This window comes from Ambystoma mexicanum, chromosome 9 (assembly GCF_040938575.1).
Source record: "Ambystoma mexicanum isolate Mex_15411 chromosome 9, UKY_AmexF1_1, whole genome shotgun sequence".
Classification (NCBI taxonomy): domain Eukaryota; kingdom Metazoa; phylum Chordata; class Amphibia; order Caudata; family Ambystomatidae; genus Ambystoma; species Ambystoma mexicanum.
This window is the reverse complement of record NC_090931.1, coordinates 433,447,027-433,468,701: the sequence shown is the minus strand read 5'-3', so window position 1 is coordinate 433,468,701 and position 21,675 is coordinate 433,447,027. Positions and strand designations below refer to the sequence as shown.

Sequence of the window (21,675 nt, the reverse complement as noted above, 5' to 3'; positions counted from 1 at the left end):
GGAGTAAGCAGGCATGCACGGGAGTGAGAGTAGATCGGGAGAAGTGTATGTGAGCCGGAGGGAACTAGCTTGAGTCCAACTGAGCAAGTGCAAGGCACAATCCCTAAACCCATTAGAACAGTAACCTTTGGTTAGAGTAAACTAGGAGGTTCCCGAGGGAGTTTAGATGGCCTGCGTTCAGGGAACCATCAGTAGCCAAACCAGCTATTAGATAGAGGATACTGTGGGGATACAGATGCCTGTGATAGGGAGGAATTCAAAGGAAGACAAGCTAGAGACCACAAAACAAAATAAAAACCCTTGGACTGTTCTTGTGACTGTGTTTTGTTTGCCACCTGTTAAATTACAGGATCGCATAGTCCCTGTATATTCTAGATTTTCACACTGCAGTATACTTTTCGTTTAATAACCTTGGAATAATGCTCCAAAAAAATCCCAAGTATCATGGAGAGCCAGCAGCCACTGGAGAAACACAACATATGTACATAGGTTACAAAGAACATAATCCCAGGCTTTGTTGAGGCTTGGGGCCGATCAAGCCTTGGTGTCTTTCCCTTACCTAACCTGCATCCTCTTCCTAAACACTTCTGCATCAACCTTGCTCTATATTTTGACTCTACTTTTAATATTCTATCCTAAATGTATCCATATTTTTCCATCCTATTACTCTATACTATTGTTTTACAGCACTCCATTGCCTCCAAGTGGAGCCCAACTCATAGATCATCAAATGACAAGCATATTTTAAATCAAAATCTCTGCTTTACAACTAGTAAGGCATTGTGGGTAGTGTTTAGCTAATGCTTTCCATAAACCGTTTTCCTCTGTTAAACAGTGCGGTAGTATATTTGATCGAATATACTTTGAATTGTATTTTGCCCAGTTTCTGCAGCAGACTAGCACAAACACATAGATTAACATAATAGCTCCCCTATGTGTTCCATGAGCTAATACACATAAAAAGTATAAGCCTGCATGACCACGACAAAAATCATACTGACCTATCCTATGGTTTCTTCAGCTTTTAAACACCACCACAAAACGTACACAGTTACACTACTCTTTATAATAAAAAGCAGAACCACAATGACTCACCTACCCACCAATCTTAGAGAAATTAACTAATTAAATCCTCCACCAATCATTATTTGAAACAAGCAACGCAAGACCTGCAATGATTCTTCAACTAACAAAAGCCTATAACGGGAGACATTTCACCAGAAAACCTTAATGCATTAGAGATATGTAAACTTAAAGATAATGAAGAACATCTCAATGATCAACCATACTTCAAGGACATGCAGATGCTGACTGACTTAACAATAAGTCAAGGCCCCCAAGTAACCACACTGGCCCACCCAATGGTAAGAAACCAAGACTTCATATCTCCTTTAGCCCACCATACTCCAAGACTGAATTATTACAATCGGCCACTTTTACTCTCTAAAAATGGGCTGATAGTCCCAAAAAATAAAAATAGGGAGTAAAAATACTGTCAACAAAAAAATGGGAAACAGACGCATATGACCATGTGCCCCTGCTTTCACTCACACAGCACCATGGATAGGTTTGGACCAGCAGTGCACATAGTACCACAGGAAGAAATGGCTAAATTACTGCCTGATCGTAAGAAGTAAACAAGTACCTTTTAATGTGTATAAATAACAGTGCAAAGAAATCATTTTTACAAAAATATATCCGTTTCCCAGTTAAAACATATTTACTCCGTTATAAAATACTTCAATTGGGAATGGGGCTTACATTTTGACTCCCTAAAAAATCATTTTACACCCATCTTTAAAAAATCAGGAGTAAAATACCCCCCCCCCATTTCAAAAGGTTATCTGGAGTACTGACTACATTAATGTGTTTTACTGCACCATAGTGTTGGGCTGCAGGTCTGGGCGACCTAGGTGATCACAAAAGAGCTGGACTGCATCCTTGCAGCACAGCCCAGACAATGGTTGTACATGCAATCATTTGATTGTGCTCACAATGTGACGTACAAGTAAGCTTAAACCTAAGTGATATGTACAGCCACATGGACTGGCCATATGAAGATCTACCATGTGCACATATGTGCTTCTGGTGACATTTCTTCCTCATTCTATAAAGGGACAATAGACACAATGATATAGGCAATAATTGCTACATTTACCTTGACAAAGCTGTTGACCGCCATGATGGCCATGTCTGGCTGGCTCTTCGCATAGTTCATCAAGTACAGGTACACCAGTTTCTTCAGCTCGAGATTATCAGTTTGCATACAGTTGACCACATCTGGAAACAGAGAGCTGGGGGGGTGGAAGCAGGGGTTGGACAATGTTATTGTCAATAAGTATAATTTCAGATTCTAGTTTCAGCCTTGCTTTTTTCAATTCAGCAATATTAACTTACAAGCTTGTTGCACCATAGCAAAATGCATAAATACACACCTACGGTACGAGCCTAGGAACTGGTCTTGTCTAGCAGAAATACGAACACTGATCCTACATCCTTCAAATGAAAACCCAGTTACTCGCTCCAAATGCTGATTTTTGTTGCTGAAAAGGCTCATGGCAGCATGTACAGTTTTAACTAACCCCATCCCGATAACAAAAATGAATATTATCCAAAGAGCTAGACAACATTACAGAAAGAAAAAATATGAATACTGATTTTTCAAATACATTTCTGAGAATTCCTAATAAAAACAATACTTGTTGTGAAGCCATTAATTCCCAAACCAGACGCGTGGCTAACTTTAAAGTATTTGGCACATCCACAACGTCTAGAAAAATATTAAAGAAAGTGGTATATTCCATACCATCCGATAACACACAGATATTCAGCCTTCTTTTCAAACAGTAGAGCAGTACACTGCACCGAGTGACAAGCCGCAAGCTCAACCCTGTACAAACAGAGTAGCCACTAAAGCAGTAAGGCAATCACAGAGCATTGCAGAATAGTCACAACTTTTTACCAGAGCAGATTCCTTTTCCCAGCCTATTATCAACATTGCGCAGGTCATGCTGCATAGCTTTACTGGTTAATAACAAATTCTGCCACTTACCAATTTTGTGTTTGACAACCTTATATCCTATGTTATGTTACTTTGCATTTATATAGCGCCTTATGTACCATTGGTATGATCTCAAGGCGCTGGTAGGATGAACGCCCTCGGGAACCGAAGTTCAAGTCAGTAGAGAGAGAGTCATAAGGTGCATGTGGGAACCGGATGTGTGCAGCAGGTGTGGCATTCGTGTGATAGCTGCTTCTTAGCGATAGGTGTGGTGGTTGGGATATCAGGAGTATGTGTTCATTCTGGCAGATTGTTATCCAGACCGATTCTGGCTGCGTTAGGCCTGAGGAGAACGCTTGGCTGGAGGGCGAGTAGCCAGCTGTGTGTAGTTAGGATGATGTGCAGTATGAGGCAATTGATGGTATGAGAACAGCTATACCGAATGGTGTCATAGTATCGCTGTGTTCTAGTCGAGTGGTGGTGAAAGGAGAGAGTAAGCGTGGGCATGTGATATGGTGGTTTAGCATAGGTGCTTGTGCTCGAGCACACAAATAGTTCCTTGTACTCCAACCGTTCCATGCACCCCGACAGTTCCATGTATTCCGGATCGCCTTTAAAGCACTGACACTGACCCACAAGTGCATTCACCTCACTGCTCCTGCCTACCTCTCAAAAAGAATCCACCCCGTCTCCACTACCAGGCCAACTAGATCACCATATACCAACATGCTCTCTGTGCCACTAGTAAAAAAAGCCAGAGCGGGTGGATCCAGTTTCCCCCATCTCGCACCCATTCACTGGAATGCCCCACCTCCTAAAATCCGAGGTGAGGCCTCCCTCACCACATTCCGCAAAGCTATGAAAACCATCCTCTTCTCATAAGACCCCGCACATTAGCATGAATACTTACCACATGACTCAATGCATAAGCTGTAACACAATGACCAAGTGCAATGTCTGTAACAGCATTATGTTCTGTAATATCCATAATGTATCAACGATCGCTACTATGCCTGTACCTGTGTAACTAAGTTCTTGCAAGTAACAGCGCCTCAATGCCCTTGGCCTGCTTGCGCGCTATATAAATATAAATAAATAAATACATTTCAGGCACTCCAAAACCGTTCCATTCACTCTACAACGTTCCACTCATTTTGTGCACTCCAACTGTTCCATGCACTTCAGATCGTTCCATGCACTTCAGATCATTTTGTACAGTGTCCATTATGTGCCCTCCATCTGTTCCATGCATTCCATCCGTTGCACGCACTCGCTCAGTTCTATGCATACAATCAGTTCTATGAATTCCTTCTGATCAATGCACTTCGTCCGGATCTATGCACGTTATCCTTTCATCATCTGGTCTGCTCTTTTCATTTGTTCTACTCGCGTTATCCCTTCCCTATGTGTCATCCATCCACATACTTGATCTGTTCCATACACCCTGTTTCACCTGTTCCATCCAGATAAGTCACCCGTTCATCCGCCTACTTCATCATTCCAACCACTTCACCCGTATCACCCGCTTCACCCACCTACTTCGTCCGTTCCATCCACCTACTTCGTCCGTTCCATCCACCTACTTCATCCGTTCCATCCATTCCATCCATTTACTTCACCCGCTCCATCCACATATTTCACCCATCCTTCGCCATACTTCATCCGTTCCATCCATCTGCCTCACCCGTTCCATCATCCTACTTTCTCCATTCCATCTACAAATTTCACCCGTTACTTCCAAATACTTCATCCGTTCCATCCATCACATTCTTCACCCGTTCCTTACATATACTTCAGCCGTTCTATACACCCACTTCACCAGTTTCATCCACTCACTTTCTCCGTTCCATCTACCTACTTCTCCAGTTTATTCCACATACTTCACTTGTTCCATTCACCCAACTTCCTCCTATTTCATCCACCCATTTCGCCCGATCCATCCACATACTTCATCCGTTTCAACCCCATACTTCAGTCGTACCTTCCACATACTTCAGTCGTACCTTCCAGCCTCTTAATCGGTTCCTTCCACCACATTACTCGTTCCCTCCACACACTACACCCATTCCCTCCACCCACATCACCCGTCCGCTCCACACTCTACACACCCGCTCCGCACCCTACATCCACTAAACACACTACCTCCTCTCAACACCGTACATGCGCTCCACGCTCACATTCATTCTACGCTCTCATCCGGTCTACGCTCATCTTCTCCACCGACGTTCATCCGCTCGACCGCCATTCATCTGCTTCACCGACATTCCTCCGCTCCACCCGCTTCATCTACTCATCCTACATTATCGGTTCAACCAATGTCACTTGTCGCATGCACTCGATCCGTCCCATGTACTCCACATGTCCCATGCATTTGAATCATCTATTCTAATTGTTTCATTTATACCATGCACTCTTACATTCCATGCCATCTATTCGTTCCATGCACTCTACCTATTTCAGGCACTCTGTGCACTCATTCAGATCATGGATTCATCTTTTCCATCCTCTCCATTTTATTTCTCTCGTCCATTTTGTTACTCTCGTACTTAGATTTATTTCATCCATTTCATTAGTTTCAACCACGTTACCGCTTTCATACAATTTATTCTTTCTAGCCACTTCACTGCTTTGATCCACTTCACTCATTCTTTTCTGTTTGTCCTTTTTAGCTTACATTAGAGGTTATTAGTTTTCGATTTCTCGCTTGGATCTTGATGCTTGATTGTTATTTATGTTATTGTTATTTATGATCTAGTAGTTTGGGCTAATTTGAATTGCTGTTATCCACTTTATTCCTCGTCCATTATATTTATTTCATTAATTTCAACCACTTTACTGCTTTTATCCTTTTTACTCATTTTGTTTTGTTTGTCCTTTTTAGTTTAACTTAGAGGTTATTAGTCTTCGATTTTTACTTGGATCATGATGCTGGATTGTTATTTATGATCTAGCAGTTTAGGCTAATGTTATTGAGTTGCTGTCGTCCAGTTTGAGTTAGGGGTCTGTTTTAGGGGAAGAGCCATGTTTTCAGTAATTTGCGGAAAGACATGAGGTCCTCGGTGAGTTGGATGTGGGGTGGGAGTGCGTTCCACAGCATGGGGGCCAAGGCTGAGAATGATGATCCACCTAACGTGACTAAGTTTGTTTTTGGTATGACTAGGAGGCCGGCTGAGCTTGATTTTAGAGTATGTGCAGTGTGATAGGGTTTTAGTTTGTCTTGAAGATATTGAGGTCCAGTTTAATGCAATGCTCGGTGAGAAATGCATACATAAGGTTTCGAAGGTCACCCTTCGGGCAACCGGAAGCCAGTACAGTGTTTTGAGGGCTGGGAGATGTGGTCCCTTGGGCCAAGCGCTAGTAGGAGTTTGGCTGCAGCGTTTTGTGCTCTTTGTAGTTTAGTCAGTTGGTATGCGTGAACTCCAAGGTAGAGGGTGTTAGCATAGTCCAGTCTTGATATAACAATTGATTGGACGCAGAGAGTCTGTTGGGAAAGGAGAGGTATGTAAAGATTTGCCTAAGAGTTTTAAGGTGGTAGTGGCAGGACTTTGAGACGTTGTTGACTTGGCGCGTGAGGGTTAGGTCTGAGTCTAGGGTGCATCCAAGATATTTAACTGAATTAGAGGGTGTCGGTGAGGCGCCCATGGCAGATGGCCAGGGTAGTGGGTGCGGAAGACGTTCGGTGTTGCCGCATACCATGATTTCGGTTTTGGAGGGGTTTAGCAAGAGGTGGTTTGTGGTCATCCAGAGATCTAGGTCGAGGATGCAGGAAGCGAGGTCAGGTCAGCAGTTGGGTTTTGAGTTCAGGAGATTTAGAATTAGTTGAGTGTCATCGGCGTAGTTGTAGCACAGGATGTTGTGCAAACTAATTATTCATGGGAGGGTGGCCATGTAGAGGTTAAACAGGAGGGCTGATAGGCATGCTCCTTGTGGAACTCCAGTGTCGACTGGTCAGGCTTGGGAGGAATAGGAGGAGAATAGGGTTATTTGTTTCCCATTATTGAGGAAGGATGCTATCCATTTGAGGGCGGTTCCACAAATTCCTAGGGAGTGGAGGCGGTCAAGGAGGATCGAGTGGTTGATTGTGTCGAAGGCGGTGGATAGGTCAAGAAGGATTAATGCGGCGCATCCCGCAGAATCTGCTGGTTTTTTTTTAAGGTCATCTCAGATTGAGGTTAGGGTGGTTTCGGTTCCGTATCGGGCTCCGAAACCTTATTGAGCGGGGTCTAGCAGATTGTTGGCTTCGACAAAAGGCATTTAGTTGGGAGTAGGCGGTTCCGTCAATGAGTTTGTCCAGGAACCTGGTATTTGAGATGGGGCGGTAGTTTTTGGGTTTGAGAGGGTCGAGGGAAGGTTTTTTTTTTTTTTTTTATAAGAGGTTTGACATGAACCGTTTTCAATGCATTGGGAAAAATTCCTGAGGAAAGGGAGTCGTTTATGATGGTTCTTGCGTGTTCTCCGGCACAGGTAGAGGCAAACATTTCTTTGAGGGTTGAGGCTGGGCAAGGATCCAGTGGAGAGCCAGATGGTTTGCGGGCAGAGAGAAGTTTGAGAAATTGGTTGGTGGATATTGGACTGAAGGAGTCGAACGTTGGTTGGCTAGTGGTCGTAGGCGGTGGGATGGCTGTTATGGTGGGTGGATTGCCTGGTGGGTGTAAGAGAGTTAGTTTGTTGGTTAGAGCGTTTGTTCTTTCGAGAGCTGTGTTGTAAAAGTGGAGAGAGAGAGAGAGTCGCACAACGATTGTGAGGGGGTCGGAAGGGTGGTGGTACATGTCCGTTTGGTGAATTCGGCGATGATCTTGTGAAGTTCTTTTCTGGGGTTTTTACAGTTTAGGATTCAGGGCTTTTTTTGCTTTTCGTATTTCAGCCTTGTACTGGTGAAGGTGCCGGACCAGGGTGGATCTGCTCAGGGGCATTTTGTTTTGTTGAAACTAACCTAAAACATTATTTTGTGTTCTTCTATTTTTCTTAAAATATATATATTAGTGATTCTGAGGTTAGAGTAGAAGGGTAGTGGGTGTTGAGAAGGGTTACTTACTGTTTGCGGTTGACATATTACATTATTCTTTTAGAATAAATAACTTGCAAACAATTCTGATACAATAGCATGTCCAATAAACGCAGGATCATTTGTCAACAGAAAGAGGGGCAAAGTGAAGGTGCATGAAGGAGAAAGCCAATACTTGCTAGTGGCTAAATTTGCTAAACTGATTTTATGTCATTAAAAGTCTGCTTTTACCAAATGCAGGCACCTCTTGTTTCTGGTAAAGAATGCTGAACTAAGTCATGGCCAACAACAGGAAGCATACAACAGATCAGAAGTAAATGACAAAACCAAAGTTATGAGACAGAACATCCAAGTTGATCAGGTTCGAGGACAAACAGAAAATGTTGGCCATACAAAACCAGATCAAACAATGGCCAGGTGGTTTTCCCAGCTGAGTTGGTCTAACAAAGCTGCTTCTAAAAACCTGCAGGGAGTAATTGGGTTATAGAATTGACAGTTGCAAAGTATCTTGCCATCAGAGGCCAACATATGCTTGTGATAGTATGGGCTAAGTCAAACACTCTAATGAATCAAAGGTATTCGTCCCTACTCCAAGGGGGAGCTACCCCCTTTGAGGCTAGGGAGGTGAGCATGCTCTGCCAGACCCTGCCTAGGGACATGAACAAGTGGGACCTCACTGGGAGTGACTCCCTCTTAGGGGACAAGCACTCCTGTTCCCATGAGTAACTCCCTACATTGCCCAACCTATCGTCATATATGGACTGCCTGCTGGGAAGCAGAATTTAAAATCTTTATATTTGGCTGCAGGAAATGTTGAACTAAATCCATCAGAAAAATGAAAGGAACAAGTTACTTACCTGTAACTGTTGTTCTCCAGCACATGTCTGGCACTGATTCACATGCTCAAGGATATTCCCCACCGTCAGGCTGGGAATCCTCGGTAAAAGAAAAAACAGTTTCAGTTTCGTTTCTAAAACTGTCTTTCTCCTATAAACCAATCACTGAGCTCTGGGTCATACTGCCCCCAGCCAATGACTGCCATCTACCTAAGCCCCTCCTCAGGCAGCCATCTTTGGATTTGGTAGCACGTAAAGTGGCAGTAGGACCAAGAGAAGATCCGCAGAGGGGTAGGCGGGAGGGTTTGTATGTGAATCCATGCCAGACCCATGCTGGAGAACAAAAGTTACAGGTAAATAACTTCTTCCTTCTCCAGCATTGAGTCTGGCATGAATTTAAATGCTCACGGATAAAGAATACATAGCAGTACATACATGCACAACCACGGGAGGTGGCAATGCAACAGAAGCAATCTCCTACCTCCTCACCAGGCTGACCTTCAAGCGAACAGGTTGCGCAGCACTGCTTGGCTGACTCTGGACTCCTTCCTGGTATCCCTGTCGACACAGTAGAATTTTGTGAAGGTGTGTGCAGACCACCACGTAGCAGCCCTGCAAATGTCCAGCATGGGCACACCAGACAGGAAGGCCGTTTTAGCAGCGATCGATCTGGTAGAATGGGCTCTCGGACGGCCAGGCAGCGGTCGGTTTGCCAACCGGTGACAATGAGTGATGCAGCTGGAGAACCACATGGAAATGGAAGCCCTGGACAGGGCCTTCCCACGGTTTACAGGACCAAAGTTCACAAAAAGCTGAGAAGTTTTCTGAAAACTTTTTGTGCGGGCCACAAAACTTCAGCGCTCGAGCCACATCCAGCAAGTGCAAATTCCTTTCAGCCAGCGACAAAGGCGGCGGTAAAAACACAGGTAACTCCAAAAGGCTTGTTGAGATGAAATTCCGACAGAACCTTGAGCATGAAGGAGGGGAGCGTCCGCAGCACCACCCTTGTCTTGTGGAATGTCAAGTAAGGCTGCTTGCAGGACAGGACCTGAATCTCACCTACTCTTCTTGCAGAGGTGATGGCCACAAGGAAAGCTGTCTTTCATGACAAATTGAGCAGAGCTGAATGCATAGGCTCGAATGGGGCCCCCCCATGAGCCTAGTCAGCACCACGTTGGGTTACCACGCCGGGAATGAACGGAACAGTCCCTTGATGAACTCTTTGACTAGGTGGTGCGACCACAGTGAAGACCGTCCCGGAGACCTGGTATAGCGGGAAATAGCCACCAGATGTACCTTGATGTAGGCGTGCGCCAGCCCCGATTTAGCCAATAACAGCAAATACAGAAGTACTTGAGGAGCGATGACCCTCAGAGGGTTCATCATCTGCGAACGATACCAAGTCTCAAAAAACTCCATTTGTGTCTGTAGCACTTCAAAGTCGATGACGCCCTGGCCTTGGCTAGTACCTCCCTGCAGTCCACCAGAAGCTCGTAACCAGTGAACTCTAAAGCTGCAGGAGCCAGGCCTTCAGATTCAGCAATCCTGGGTTGTAGTGCAGAATTGCGCCTCCTTCCCTGGTGAGGAGGTCCGCAACCACTGGCTGCTTGACTGGAGGGGATGTTGACATGCTGAGAAGGTCCGGATAACCAGATCTGCCTCGGCCACGCTGGTGCGACGAGGCTCATCCTGCACCGGAACCGTCTAAGTTGACTGATGACTCGAAGTAGTAGTAGTAACAGAGGGAAGGTGTACAGAAACAGGACTTCCCAAGGGAAGGAGAATGCGTCCCTCATGCTCTCCGGCTGGAGGAACCTGCTGGCGAACCTCCGCCACTTGGTGTTCGTTGCCGCAGCAAACTGATCGATCTGGGGACTGTCCCACTTGAGGAAGAGGTTGTCCACTTGATCTTGCTTAAGCTCCCACTCGTGGCAAGAATGCAGCTCCCTGCTGAGAGAGTCAGCGACAGTTTTCTTTACTCCTGCCAGGAGGAATGGAATGAGTAACATCCCCTGGGCGACAGCCCAGTGCCACAAGTCCTGCGCCTCTCTGGAGAGCGCTGGGAATCTGGTGACCCCCTGCTTCCGGATGTAAAACTTTGTGGTGGTATTGTCCGTGAAGACCCTCACTACTTTGCCCTTGAGGGACAGCAGAAATGACTTTAGGGCCCAGAACACTGTCCATAGTTGCAGTATATTGATGTGTAGCGTCTTCTCTTCCAGCAGCCACAGGCCTCTGGCGTGAAGACATCCGGTGTGGGCTCCCCGTCATTCCAGAGACGGCCATGACCATCTCATGGTACAGGGCCTCTGGAATTCTGTGCATCTGCCGATGTTGGAGCGCACGCCCCACCACCTTATCGCTCGACGGAACTGCTAGGCGAGCATGATCCTGTCCTGGAAGCCTTTGGACAGCCGAACCCAACGGGTGTCGAACTCGTGTACGGACGCATCCGCAACCTGCAAAACCGAATCGGGTATATGCAGGACACATGCCGAGCAGCGACTTGATGGTCCTCACCGTGGCAATCTTCAGTGCCAACAGCCGTTCACATGGCCCAAGATGGCTGCTATCCTCCCCTCAGGAGATGCCAGGCAGGACACTGCGTTTAGCCTGTATCTCAGGAACAGCACGTCCTGGGATGGAGTCAAGCAGGACCTTGCATAATTCACAGAGAACCCGAGGTCCTTCAGCAGCCGGACAGTCCTCACTGTATGATCGACAACGATGTCCTTGGCTTTGGCCTGATGAGCCAGTCCAGGTAAGGGTACACGTGAATCGTAGTCGGCTCGTAATCGTAGATGAGCCGCCACTGGAGCCAGGCACTTGATGAAGATTCTGGGCGCCGATTTCAGTCCGATGGGAAGAGCCTTGAACTGGAAATGCTTCCCTTCGATAAGGCACAGGAACTTGCGATGCTTTTTATGTATGGGGACGTGGAAGTACGCGTCCTCTAGATCCAACAACGACAGAAAGTCTCCCTGCTCCAGCTGGCCGAGCATGTGCTGCAGCGTGACCATCCTGAACTTCTGGGACTTTATGTACTTGTTGAGTCTTCGCAGGTTGAGAATGGGCCTCCAGCTCCCGGTGTTCCTTCTTAGGAGAAAGTATCTTGAGTAAACTCTGGAGCCCCAAACTCGCTGTGGAACCAGCTCGATCGCCCCTTTTCTTAACATGGCCCGAACCTCCAGCAGCAGCTAAGGGAAGCGTTGCTCCTGCCAGGCCACCGGTGGTATTCGCTGACACTTTTGTTGAAATTCTAATGCGTGTCCGTGGGCGAGAGCGTCCAGCAGCCATCGATCAGTGGAAATGGTCTCCCACTGACTAAGTTAGCCAGCCGGCCTTCACCAGAGTGCATGGTTGGGGGCCCAAAGTCCTGGCCAGTTCAATCTTGCTTGGAGGTCGTCATGCTGCCTTGGGGCCCTTGAAGATGACGGCGGCCAACTCCGAAGGCCTTGGAGCAACCCCTATCGGCTTCCTAGGTCAAAGTGTGGTAGGGTTGGCGGTAAGAGGATGAACTCCTGCCGAAACCCTTCCAAGACTTGTTAAGACTTCCCTCCTGAGGAACGAAAGGACAGCTGTTGTTGCTGCTGAGTGCCTAAAGCACAGGCTGTCTCTGTGTCAGTCTTGATGACCTAGAGGGATTCATTGACTGCCTTCCCGAACAGGTTGTCTCAGTCGAACGGCATGCCCAGGACCCTCGTCTGGACCACTTGTCTACAGTTGGTGGCCTTGAGCCAGCCACAACGGTGAAGGCAAACCCTGTTTGCCATCTAGCGGAAGCCCCTTTCTGCAATGTCCAGGGCCACTGATCGCATGGTATGACAACACCTCGCCTTCCTGGAGGATCTCCAAAGCCTCGACCGTTTGTCATCGGGGAGGAAATCCAGGAGTGGAGCCATCTTGTACCAAAGCTCCCGGTCATATCTGGCCATGATCGCTAAGGCGCGTTGGCCACCTTGACCGTCATTGACGCTGAGTAGATGACATGTCTACCCATGGAATCCAATTTCTTCCCCTTATTTTCCTGAGGTGCCGATGAAGAAGACGCCGAACCCGAAGATTTCTTCCTGGTGGCCGCCGAGACCACAGAGTCTGGCGATGGTTGAGAGTTTGTTAACACATTCCGCAAACCACAGCTGGTGCACAGCTTGAAGAGGGAAGCACCATCCATCTTATCACCCAACATGATCCGCGTGGTGTAGGCCTTACGAACTTCTGGAAGCTTCCAAGAGGAACACTTGACGATTTCTGCCCTTGAGGGGCGTTAAGGATTCGGAAAAACGGATCCCTGTTAATCGGAAGGATAATCGATGGAGCACACAGGCTCGATGGACCGAACATAGTTTTCCTATTAAAAAGCTTAGGTAGAGGGCAGTCATTGGCTGTGGGCAGTATGACCCAGAGACCAGTGATTGGTTATTAGTAGAAAGACAGTTCAGAAACTAAGCAAACTGATTTTTTTTCTTTACCAAGCATTCCCAGCTGGACGATGGGGAATATTCATGAGCATGTGAATCCATGCCAGACCCATGCTGGAGAACAGTTACAGGTAAAGTAACTTGTTCCTTTTTCTCCCATCTCCATTTTCTGGTACTGCTTTGGGAGTCTGTCAAAGATGTGGAATATGTTGGAGGACACAATCCATTCAAAGAACAAGTTACTTACCAACTGGTAACGTTTGTTCGACTGGATGTTCAACGTATTCCACATCGCCCTCCCGGCCTGCCCCTCTGCAGAGTTTCCTTTGCTATTGCAGCTTGCGTTCCCTCAAGGCTATGTGTAGTTAAGATGGCATTGTGTATGAGCAGGTCACACGTTATGGAGGAATAAAACAGAGGCTAAGGGCGTTGCGCGCATGATTTATAAGCCCCTCCTCTGGCAGCCATCTTCAGATTTGGTAGCACGTAAAGTGGCAGTAGAACCAAGAGAAGAACCGCAGAGGGGTTGGAGGGTGGGTTTGCATGTGAATCCATGCCAGACCCATGCTGGAGAACAACAGTTACAGGTAAGTAACTTGTTCCTTCTCCAGCATGGGGTCTGGCATGGATTCACATGCTCATGAATACAAGAATACAAAGCAGTACACACAAGCACAACCACGGAGGTGGCAAGGCTCAACATTAAGCATCTCTTACCTCCTCACCAGGCTCACCTTCAAGCGAACAGGTTGCGCAGCACTGCCTGGCCGACTCTGGACTCCTCCCTGGAATCCCGGTCGATGCAGTAGAATCTCGTGAAGGTGTGCGTCTACCTCCACGTAGCAGCCCTGCAGATGTCCAGCAGGGGCACACCAGACAGGAACGCTGTGGTAGCAGCGATCGCTCTGGTTGAATGGGCTCTCCGACGGCCGGGCAACGGTCGGTTTGCCAACCGGTGAAAGTGCATGATGCAGCTGGAGAGCCATCTGGAAATGGAAGCTTTCGAGAGGGCCTTCCCTTGGTTCACAGGTCCAAACAGCTGTGATGTCTTCCGAAGACTCTTTGGGCAGACCACGTAGAACTTCAGTGCACTAGCCACATACAGCGAGTGCAAAGTCCTCTCGGCCGGCGTCGAAAAGAAAACAGGTAACACCAAGGGCTCGTTGAGATGGAAGTCCGACGGCACCTTGGCCATGAAGGAGGGGTGCGTCCTCAACACTACCCTTGTCTCGTGGAATGTCAGGTATCGAGGTTTACAGGAGAGGGCCTGGATCTCTCCCACTCATCGCGTGGAGGTGATGGCCACAAGAAACGCTGTCTTCCACGATAGGAACTTCAGCGGTGCCGAGTGCAAGGGCTCGACCTGGGGACCCATGAGCTTGGCCAGCACCACGTTGAGCTCCCACGCCAGGGCCAGAGCCTTCACGGGCGGGAAAGAGCAGAACAGTCCTTTCATGAACTCCTTCACCAGGCGTCAAGACCACAGCGACGAGCGCCCCAGAGTTCTGGTGTAGCGGGAGATAGCCGCTAGGTGGATCTTGATGGAGGCATGTGCCAGACCCGCCTTGGCCAGCGACAGCAAGTACGGCAGCACTTGAGGGGCCGTAATCCGTAGAGGGTTGATCTTCTGTGCACGGCACCAGATAGAGAACCTCTTCCACTTTTGTCCATGGCACTTAAGAGTTGAGGACGCCCTGGCCTTTGCAAGTACCTCCTTGCAGTCCGCCAGGATATCGTAGCCTCCGAACTCTAGTGCTGCAGGATCCAGGCCTGCAGGTTCAGCGATCCCGGGTTGCTATGTAAGATGGCGCCTCCTTTCCTGGTGAGAAGATCTGCATCCGTCTGCAGTTTAACTGGGGGGGGCGCTGACAAATCCAGAAGGCCCGGGAACCATATCTGCCTCGGCCACAGCGGTGCGATGAGGATCATCCTGCACCGGGACCGTCTGAGTTGATTGATGAGTCGCAGAAGCAACAGCAACGGTGGGAACGCGTACAGCAACAGGCCGTCCAAGGGGAAGGCAAATGCATCGCCCATGCTCCCTGGCTGGGGAAACCTGCTGGCGAACCTCTGGCACTTGTTCGCCGCCGTCGCGAACAGGTCGATCTGAAGACTGCCCCATTGTCGGATTAGGAGATCCACTTGATCCCACCAAAGCTCCCACTCGTGGCTAGAGTGCAGCTCCCTGCTGAGTGAGTCGGCGACAGTGTTTTTCACTCCTGCCAGATGAAACGGTACCAGGAACATCCCATGGGTGACGGCCCAGTCCCACAGATCCTGTGGTTCCTTGGATAGGGCTGGCGAATCTGGTGCCTCCTTGCTTCTGGATATAGAACATCGTGGTGGTGTTGTCGGAGAAGATCCGTAACACTTTGCCTTTGAGGGACGGAGGGAAAGACCCAAGGGCCCAGAATACGGCCCGGAGCTCCAGGACGATGTGCAGGGACCTCTCCTCTGGGAGCCAAGGGCATCTTACGTGGAGATCTCAGCTGTGCGCTCCCCATCTTTCCAGGGAGGCGTCCGTCGTCACAGTCTCCTGATGCGCTAGGATCTGGAAGTCCATGCACGCCGCAGGGTGCGTGCGGGTGCCCCCCCACCACCGGATCGCTTGACGGAACATCTCGTTGAAGGAGATCTCATCTTCGAAGCTGCCCACCGCTTGCATCCAACGGGCGTCGAGGAATTCCTGCAGTGGCCGCATCCGCAACCTGCATAGACGCACGAGGTAGATGTACGATGACATCAAGCCGAGCAGGGACTTGATGGACCTCACCCCAGCCGTTGTACCTTGCCCAGGATGGCCTTCGACCTTTCCTCCAACGGTGAAGCCAACCATGCCACTATGTCGAGTCTGGCTCTCAGGAACAGGGCGTCTTGCGACGGTACCAAGTGGGATTTCGCGAAGTTGATAGAGAATCCCAGATCCTTGAGGAGGCGGATGGTCTTCGCTGTGTGATCAACAGTGAGTTCTCTTGACCTTGTTCGGATGAGCCAATCGTCCAGGTAGGGGTATACGTGGATGCCCTGCAGGCGCAGCCGCGCCGCCACTGGTGCCAGGCACTTGAAGACCCTCAGCGCCGACTTCAACCCGAAGGGTAGGGCCTTGAACTGGTAGGGTCGCCCTTGGAGCACGAATCGTAGGAACTTTCAATGTCTTTTGTGTATGGGGATGTGGAAATAGGCATCCTCAAGTCCAGCGACGACAGGAAGTCACCCTCCTCCAGCTGTCCCAGCACGTGCTGAAGGGTGAACATCCATAACTTTTGGGACTTTATGCATTTGTTGAGGCGGCAAAGGTCTAGGATGGGCCGCCAGCCGCCGGTCTTCTTTCGGACGAGGAAGTACTGCGAGTATACTCTGGAGCCTCTTTGGGACGAGTTCCATCGTGCCCTTTTTTAGCATTGCTCATACCTCTAGAAAAAGCTGTGGCACGTGGTTTTCCTTCCTGGCCATGGGTGGTAGACGGGAACACTTTATTTGGAACTCCAGAGTGCTTTTTGGGCCAGGGCATCTAGCACCCAACGGTCGGTGGAGATGGAATCCCACACGCTGATGAAATTCTACAGCCGGCTTCCCTACCGCAGCTGGTTCAGTCTTGCTTCGCCGAGGCCTTGCCACTTTGGCGACGACAACTTTGTCCTCCGGCCATGCTGTGGCCTCTGAGGGCTGCCTGCGACGTGGATCGGGCCGTCTTGCAATACGACGCGGAACTGCCGCCGAATCCTTTGGAGGCACCTTGAGACTTGCCTCCAGAGGTCCGAAAGGACGGGCGTCGTTGATGGAGAGAACCCAAGGCCCGTGCCGTCTCGGTGTCTGCCTTGATGGCCTGCAGTGACTCATCCACTGCCTTGCCGAACAGGTTGTTCCCGTCGAAGGGCATATCCAGTACCCTGGTCTGCACGTCCTGACTGAAATCGGTGGCCTTGAGCCAACAGCGCCGGCAAACGCTGTTGCCCATCTGGCGAAAGCCGTGTCAGCGATGTCTGGCCACCGTGATGGCGTGGTCCAAAGTCACCTCGCCTTCCTGCAGGATTTCATGGGTTTCTGCCCTCTTATCTTGAACCACAGTTCCTTGTCGTAGCCAGCCACGATCGCGAGAGCGCTGTCTGCTTTTTGTCGTCGCTGCGGATGGACGAGATGACCCGTCGTCCCATGGCATCAAGCTTCTTCCCCTCGCTGTCCGGTGGGGAAGTGATGCCGTCGTCCCCGCTGATTTCTTCTTGCCTGCCGCGGAGACCACTGAATCAGGGGACGGCTGTGCTCTGAGGCACATAGGGGCGGAGTCTGGGACCCCGATACTACTTCTTGTACCAGTCCCTCTTCGCAGGAGCCGTGTACAGGTTTTTCAGCAGCGACAGTCCTTTGTCCCAGATGTCGTGCAGTAACGGGACAAGGAAAGAGCCAATTTCGTTGGGGGGAGGGGCGGTCAGGGGGTGCTGGGAGATCCGTCCCGTCGTCACCACCGTCCGTCCCCGCTGTCTCGATCTCCGTTCCAGTCTCATCCTTCAGTGGAGGGGATGGAGGTGAAGGATGGAAGGGAGGCTGGGGGGGGGATTCGCCTCTGCTTGTTCGGTGGGCTCCCCGACGGTCCAGGCGCTGCTGGATCATCCACTTGGGGTAAGGGCAACCTTGTCCTCATCTCCGCACACAGGGTCTGCAAAGCCATCAGGATTGCTCCAGAATTGTCCTTTGGCGTAGGCATCGGTTGCAACGGCTGGGGCGCGGGGTCCTCCGTTTCCTCCAGGGCCCGCTGCTACTCGTCGGCCCCATCATTGCTCTCTACGTCCGCCTCGTCGGGATCCCTTCCGTAGGACCGGACTTCTTCGAACTTCGTATCCAGGATCTTTTTGACACCAGCCAGCTCATCCTTGGAGGTGATATCTGTCGGTTATGGCTATCGAGCCCTTCCCCCTTTCTTTCTCGTCCCGAGGTTTCAAGGGGGTCTTCTCGATAGGATGGAAAGATGATTCCCTTTGGGGTGGCATGGAAACTCTAGGCCCGGAAGTCATCTCCACTGGGGTAGCCTCTACAGGCTTCGCCAAGGCCGCCACGACTCCTTCAATCGAGGGCTTTTCCGGGTGAATCAGGGCCTTCACGACCTTGGGCGCATCTGAGGCCTTCACCTTAGGGGGAGGGTCACCGCCTCGCCCCCCGCCCTCTTGGCTTTCTCCGTCGGGTTCGACCGGGGCTTCTCCCGAAGCTTAACCGGGTTCTCTGACTTCCTTTTCCCCGAGCCAGAGAGTTGGCTTGTGGATGATGGCGTTGGTGACATCGCGCCCTGCCTGGCTGCCGAGGAGCCCGAACCAATGGCGCTCCATGTGCCCGCTGACCTTTGCCTTTTGTTGGGCCCCCGTCGCCGGAGCTCCCTCAAAGGTCTTGGAAGAAAGCTCAGACTTCTTCTCACCTGCTGCTGGGCTCTTCCCCTCCAGCCAGTTCGTGAGCCGAGTATGACGGTCCTTCATTGTCCGGACGGACATGTTCTTACAGAACACACAGTCCTCCTCCACATGAGACTTGTCGGCGTGAAGGTAGTAGAGGCACCAGGACTGCTCATCTCCCTTGAAGACATTCTGTAGTCCACATCCTGGGCAGTTCCTGAACAGTTTGGATCCAGTAGGTGTCAAATCTCCTTTTTCCTGGCCCATGTCCGAATCGGGGTAGGCCTCAAAGGTCTTCCGGAATCCTCTTAGAAGTGTAAACCCACGAAAATCCGCCCTTGAGGGGCGTAGAAAATTCCGAAATGGGTCCCCGTTGATCGGAAGAAGAATCGGTGGAGCTTGAAGCTCGAATTGACCGAAAATATAAGGGTAAACTCTTCGAAAAAAACACTACAGCACGAGGACACTTGAACGTGCGGTAAAGATCTGAAGATGGCTGCCAGAGGAGGGGCTTAGGTAGAGGGCAGTCACTGGATGGGGGCAGTATGACCCAGAGAACAGTGATTGGTTATTAGTAGAAAGACAGTTCAGAAACGAAACAAACTGATTTTTTCTTTACCGAGGATTCCCAGCCTGACGACGGGGAATATTATTCCCAGCCTGACGACGGGGAATATTCATGAGCATGTGAATCCATGCCAGATCCCATGCTGGAGAATTTAGAATACCCAATCAGATGGCAGACTAAAGAACCGCTTTATTAAAGGCCATATCTTGAGCGCATCCAGAGAGTAATGTTTGACAAAGGTGCGGATAGAAGCCCATGTAGCTGCGTCACAAATATTCCTAATAGGAACTCCCTGCAGCAGGGCTGTGGAAGTAGCCACGCCCCTAGTGGAGCGAGCTCACAACCCCTCAGGAGGGTCCTTGCCTGCCAATCTTTAACATTCAGGAATGGTGAGGATAATCCACCTGTACAAGGTCTGTTTGGAAACAGACTGGCCCAATCAGTGTCCAGAGAACCACACAGAGTTCATCGTCCACTCGGACCCTGGACATCCTAGAAATGTAAAAGCTCAGATCTCTTAGGGTCCAACCTATGGAGTCGTTCCTCTTCCTTACCAGGATGAGGATAAAAAGCAAGAAGTACCACTTTCTGGCTTAAATTAAACTCAGACACTTCCTTAGGTAGAAAGGATGGACGTACCCTCAGTACAACCCTATCCTTGTGGAACACAGTAAAGGGTGGCTTAGATGAAAGTGCCTGCAATTCACTCACTCTGCGAGTGGATGTAACCGCAACAAAGAAAACCATCTTGAAAGACAATAGTCTCAAAGGACGAGAGTGCAAAGTTTCAAACAGAGCACCCATCAGGAATTTTAAGACCAAATTCAGATCCCATACCGGCACCTGATTCAGGGATGGTGGGAACACGTTAGTGAGCCCTTTTAGAAATTGGGAAATCAAAGGAATCTTAAAATAAGAACATTCTTCAGACGAGCGCTTGAAGATAGATAGCGCTGCCAGGTAACCTTTAAATGGTACCTACTTGAAGACCCCCGACGGCCAAAGAAAGCAAGAAAGACAGAACCATGGGAATGGAACACTGGTGAGGGTCGACATCGGTACAGGGATTTGGTTGCCAGCTGCCTGGCCAAAAGCAACACAACCATCAGCTCATCCGGGAGGTCCCAATCCTTATATCTCAAACTTTCAGAAACCAAGCGTGAAGGATGAGAGTCTTGACCTCTGGATGGAGAACCCTCCCTCCCGCGAGAGAGGATCCACACGGTGGGAAAGACAGCGTGGAAGACAGATGGACATTTCTAGGTGGTCTGGGTACCACGCTCTCCTGGCCCGATCCAGAGCAATGGGGATCATGTGGGATCCGAACCGCCGCTACACTTGAATGACGGGGACCGGAGGAAACTCGTGCAGAAGTGGGAATGACCAATCCACGACAAACTAGTCCCCCAAGGCTCCTCTCGGAGGAAATTCCCTTGAGGCGAATCTTTCGCACTTCCGGTTGGCACTAGTCGCGAACAGATCTACTTGTGGGGTTCCCCAAAGGGCGAAGATCTCCTGAAGGACTTCCTGAGCCAACTCCAACTCGTGAGAGATCATGCTCTGCCTGCTCAGAGCATTTGTCGACGCGTTCTCCTCTCTGGCCAGATGAACTGCCGAGAGTGAAATTCCTTGTTGGATTGCCCAGAACCACAGCTGCATTGCCTCTCTGTACAACGGAAGTGACCCTACCCCCTTCCCCTTTTTTGTTTAGGGGATGAATGGCTACTGTGTTGTCCGTCATGATAAGGACACTCTTCCCCCGCACAGATGGTAGAAAAGCCAGCTCCAACAGGTTGATGTGGAGTTTGGACTCCGACGGAGACCAACAACCGCTGGCAGTCAGATCGTCGGCATGAGCCCCCCATCCAGTGAGGGAGGCGTCCGTCACCTCTGGCCAAGGCTGCCAAAATGGCTCCCCCTTCATCAGATTCCCTTCGCTGGCCTACCACAGAAGATCCTGCAAGACAGAGTGGAACCTGAACGGCCTCCGACATCTTGCCTGAGAATTTGGACCACTGCATCTTGAGGACCAATTGCAGGAATCTCATCCTCAGTCTGGCCTCTGGCACCGGAAAAATGCAGGATGCCATGAGGCCGAGCAACCTTAATACGAAAGCCGGAATACTCTAGGCATGTTGAAATTTGTTCACCATCTGTACAATGTGATGAGCCCTTACCTTGGGAGGCGAGCACTTTCCCAAGGACATGTCCAACACAGTCCCGATGTACTGGAGCTGTTGAGGTGTCAGATGCGACTTTTTGAAATTGAGGGAGAAGCCCAGCTTGTGGAGGGAGCAGCAGGTGAGGCACAAATGATCCAGAGCTTGCTTGGGAGAACGTGCTCGGATCAGCCAGTCATCCAGGTAGGGGTACACGTGAATCCCCCCCCGCCCTCGCCTGAGATATGCTGCCACCACCACCTTGAGCTTGGTGAAGACCCTCAGGCCGGCGGTCAATCCGAACGGA

At 49.7% G+C, this 21,675-nt stretch overlaps 1 protein-coding gene across 15 annotated transcripts in view; it reads right to left on the bottom strand.

Moving 5' to 3' along the window:
* The window catches only part of AP2B1 (adaptor related protein complex 2 subunit beta 1), a 1,113,451-nt gene that overhangs the window by 962,971 nt on the left and 128,805 nt on the right, over positions 1 to 21,675 (bottom strand). For all 15 annotated transcript variants that reach the window (XM_069614911.1, XM_069614900.1, XM_069614904.1 and 12 more), the window contains one exon: positions 2,159 to 2,294. In XM_069614911.1, the coding sequence (XP_069471012.1) occupies positions 2,159 to 2,294 (136 nt within the window). The remainder of the gene's footprint in view (positions 1 to 2,158; positions 2,295 to 21,675) is intronic.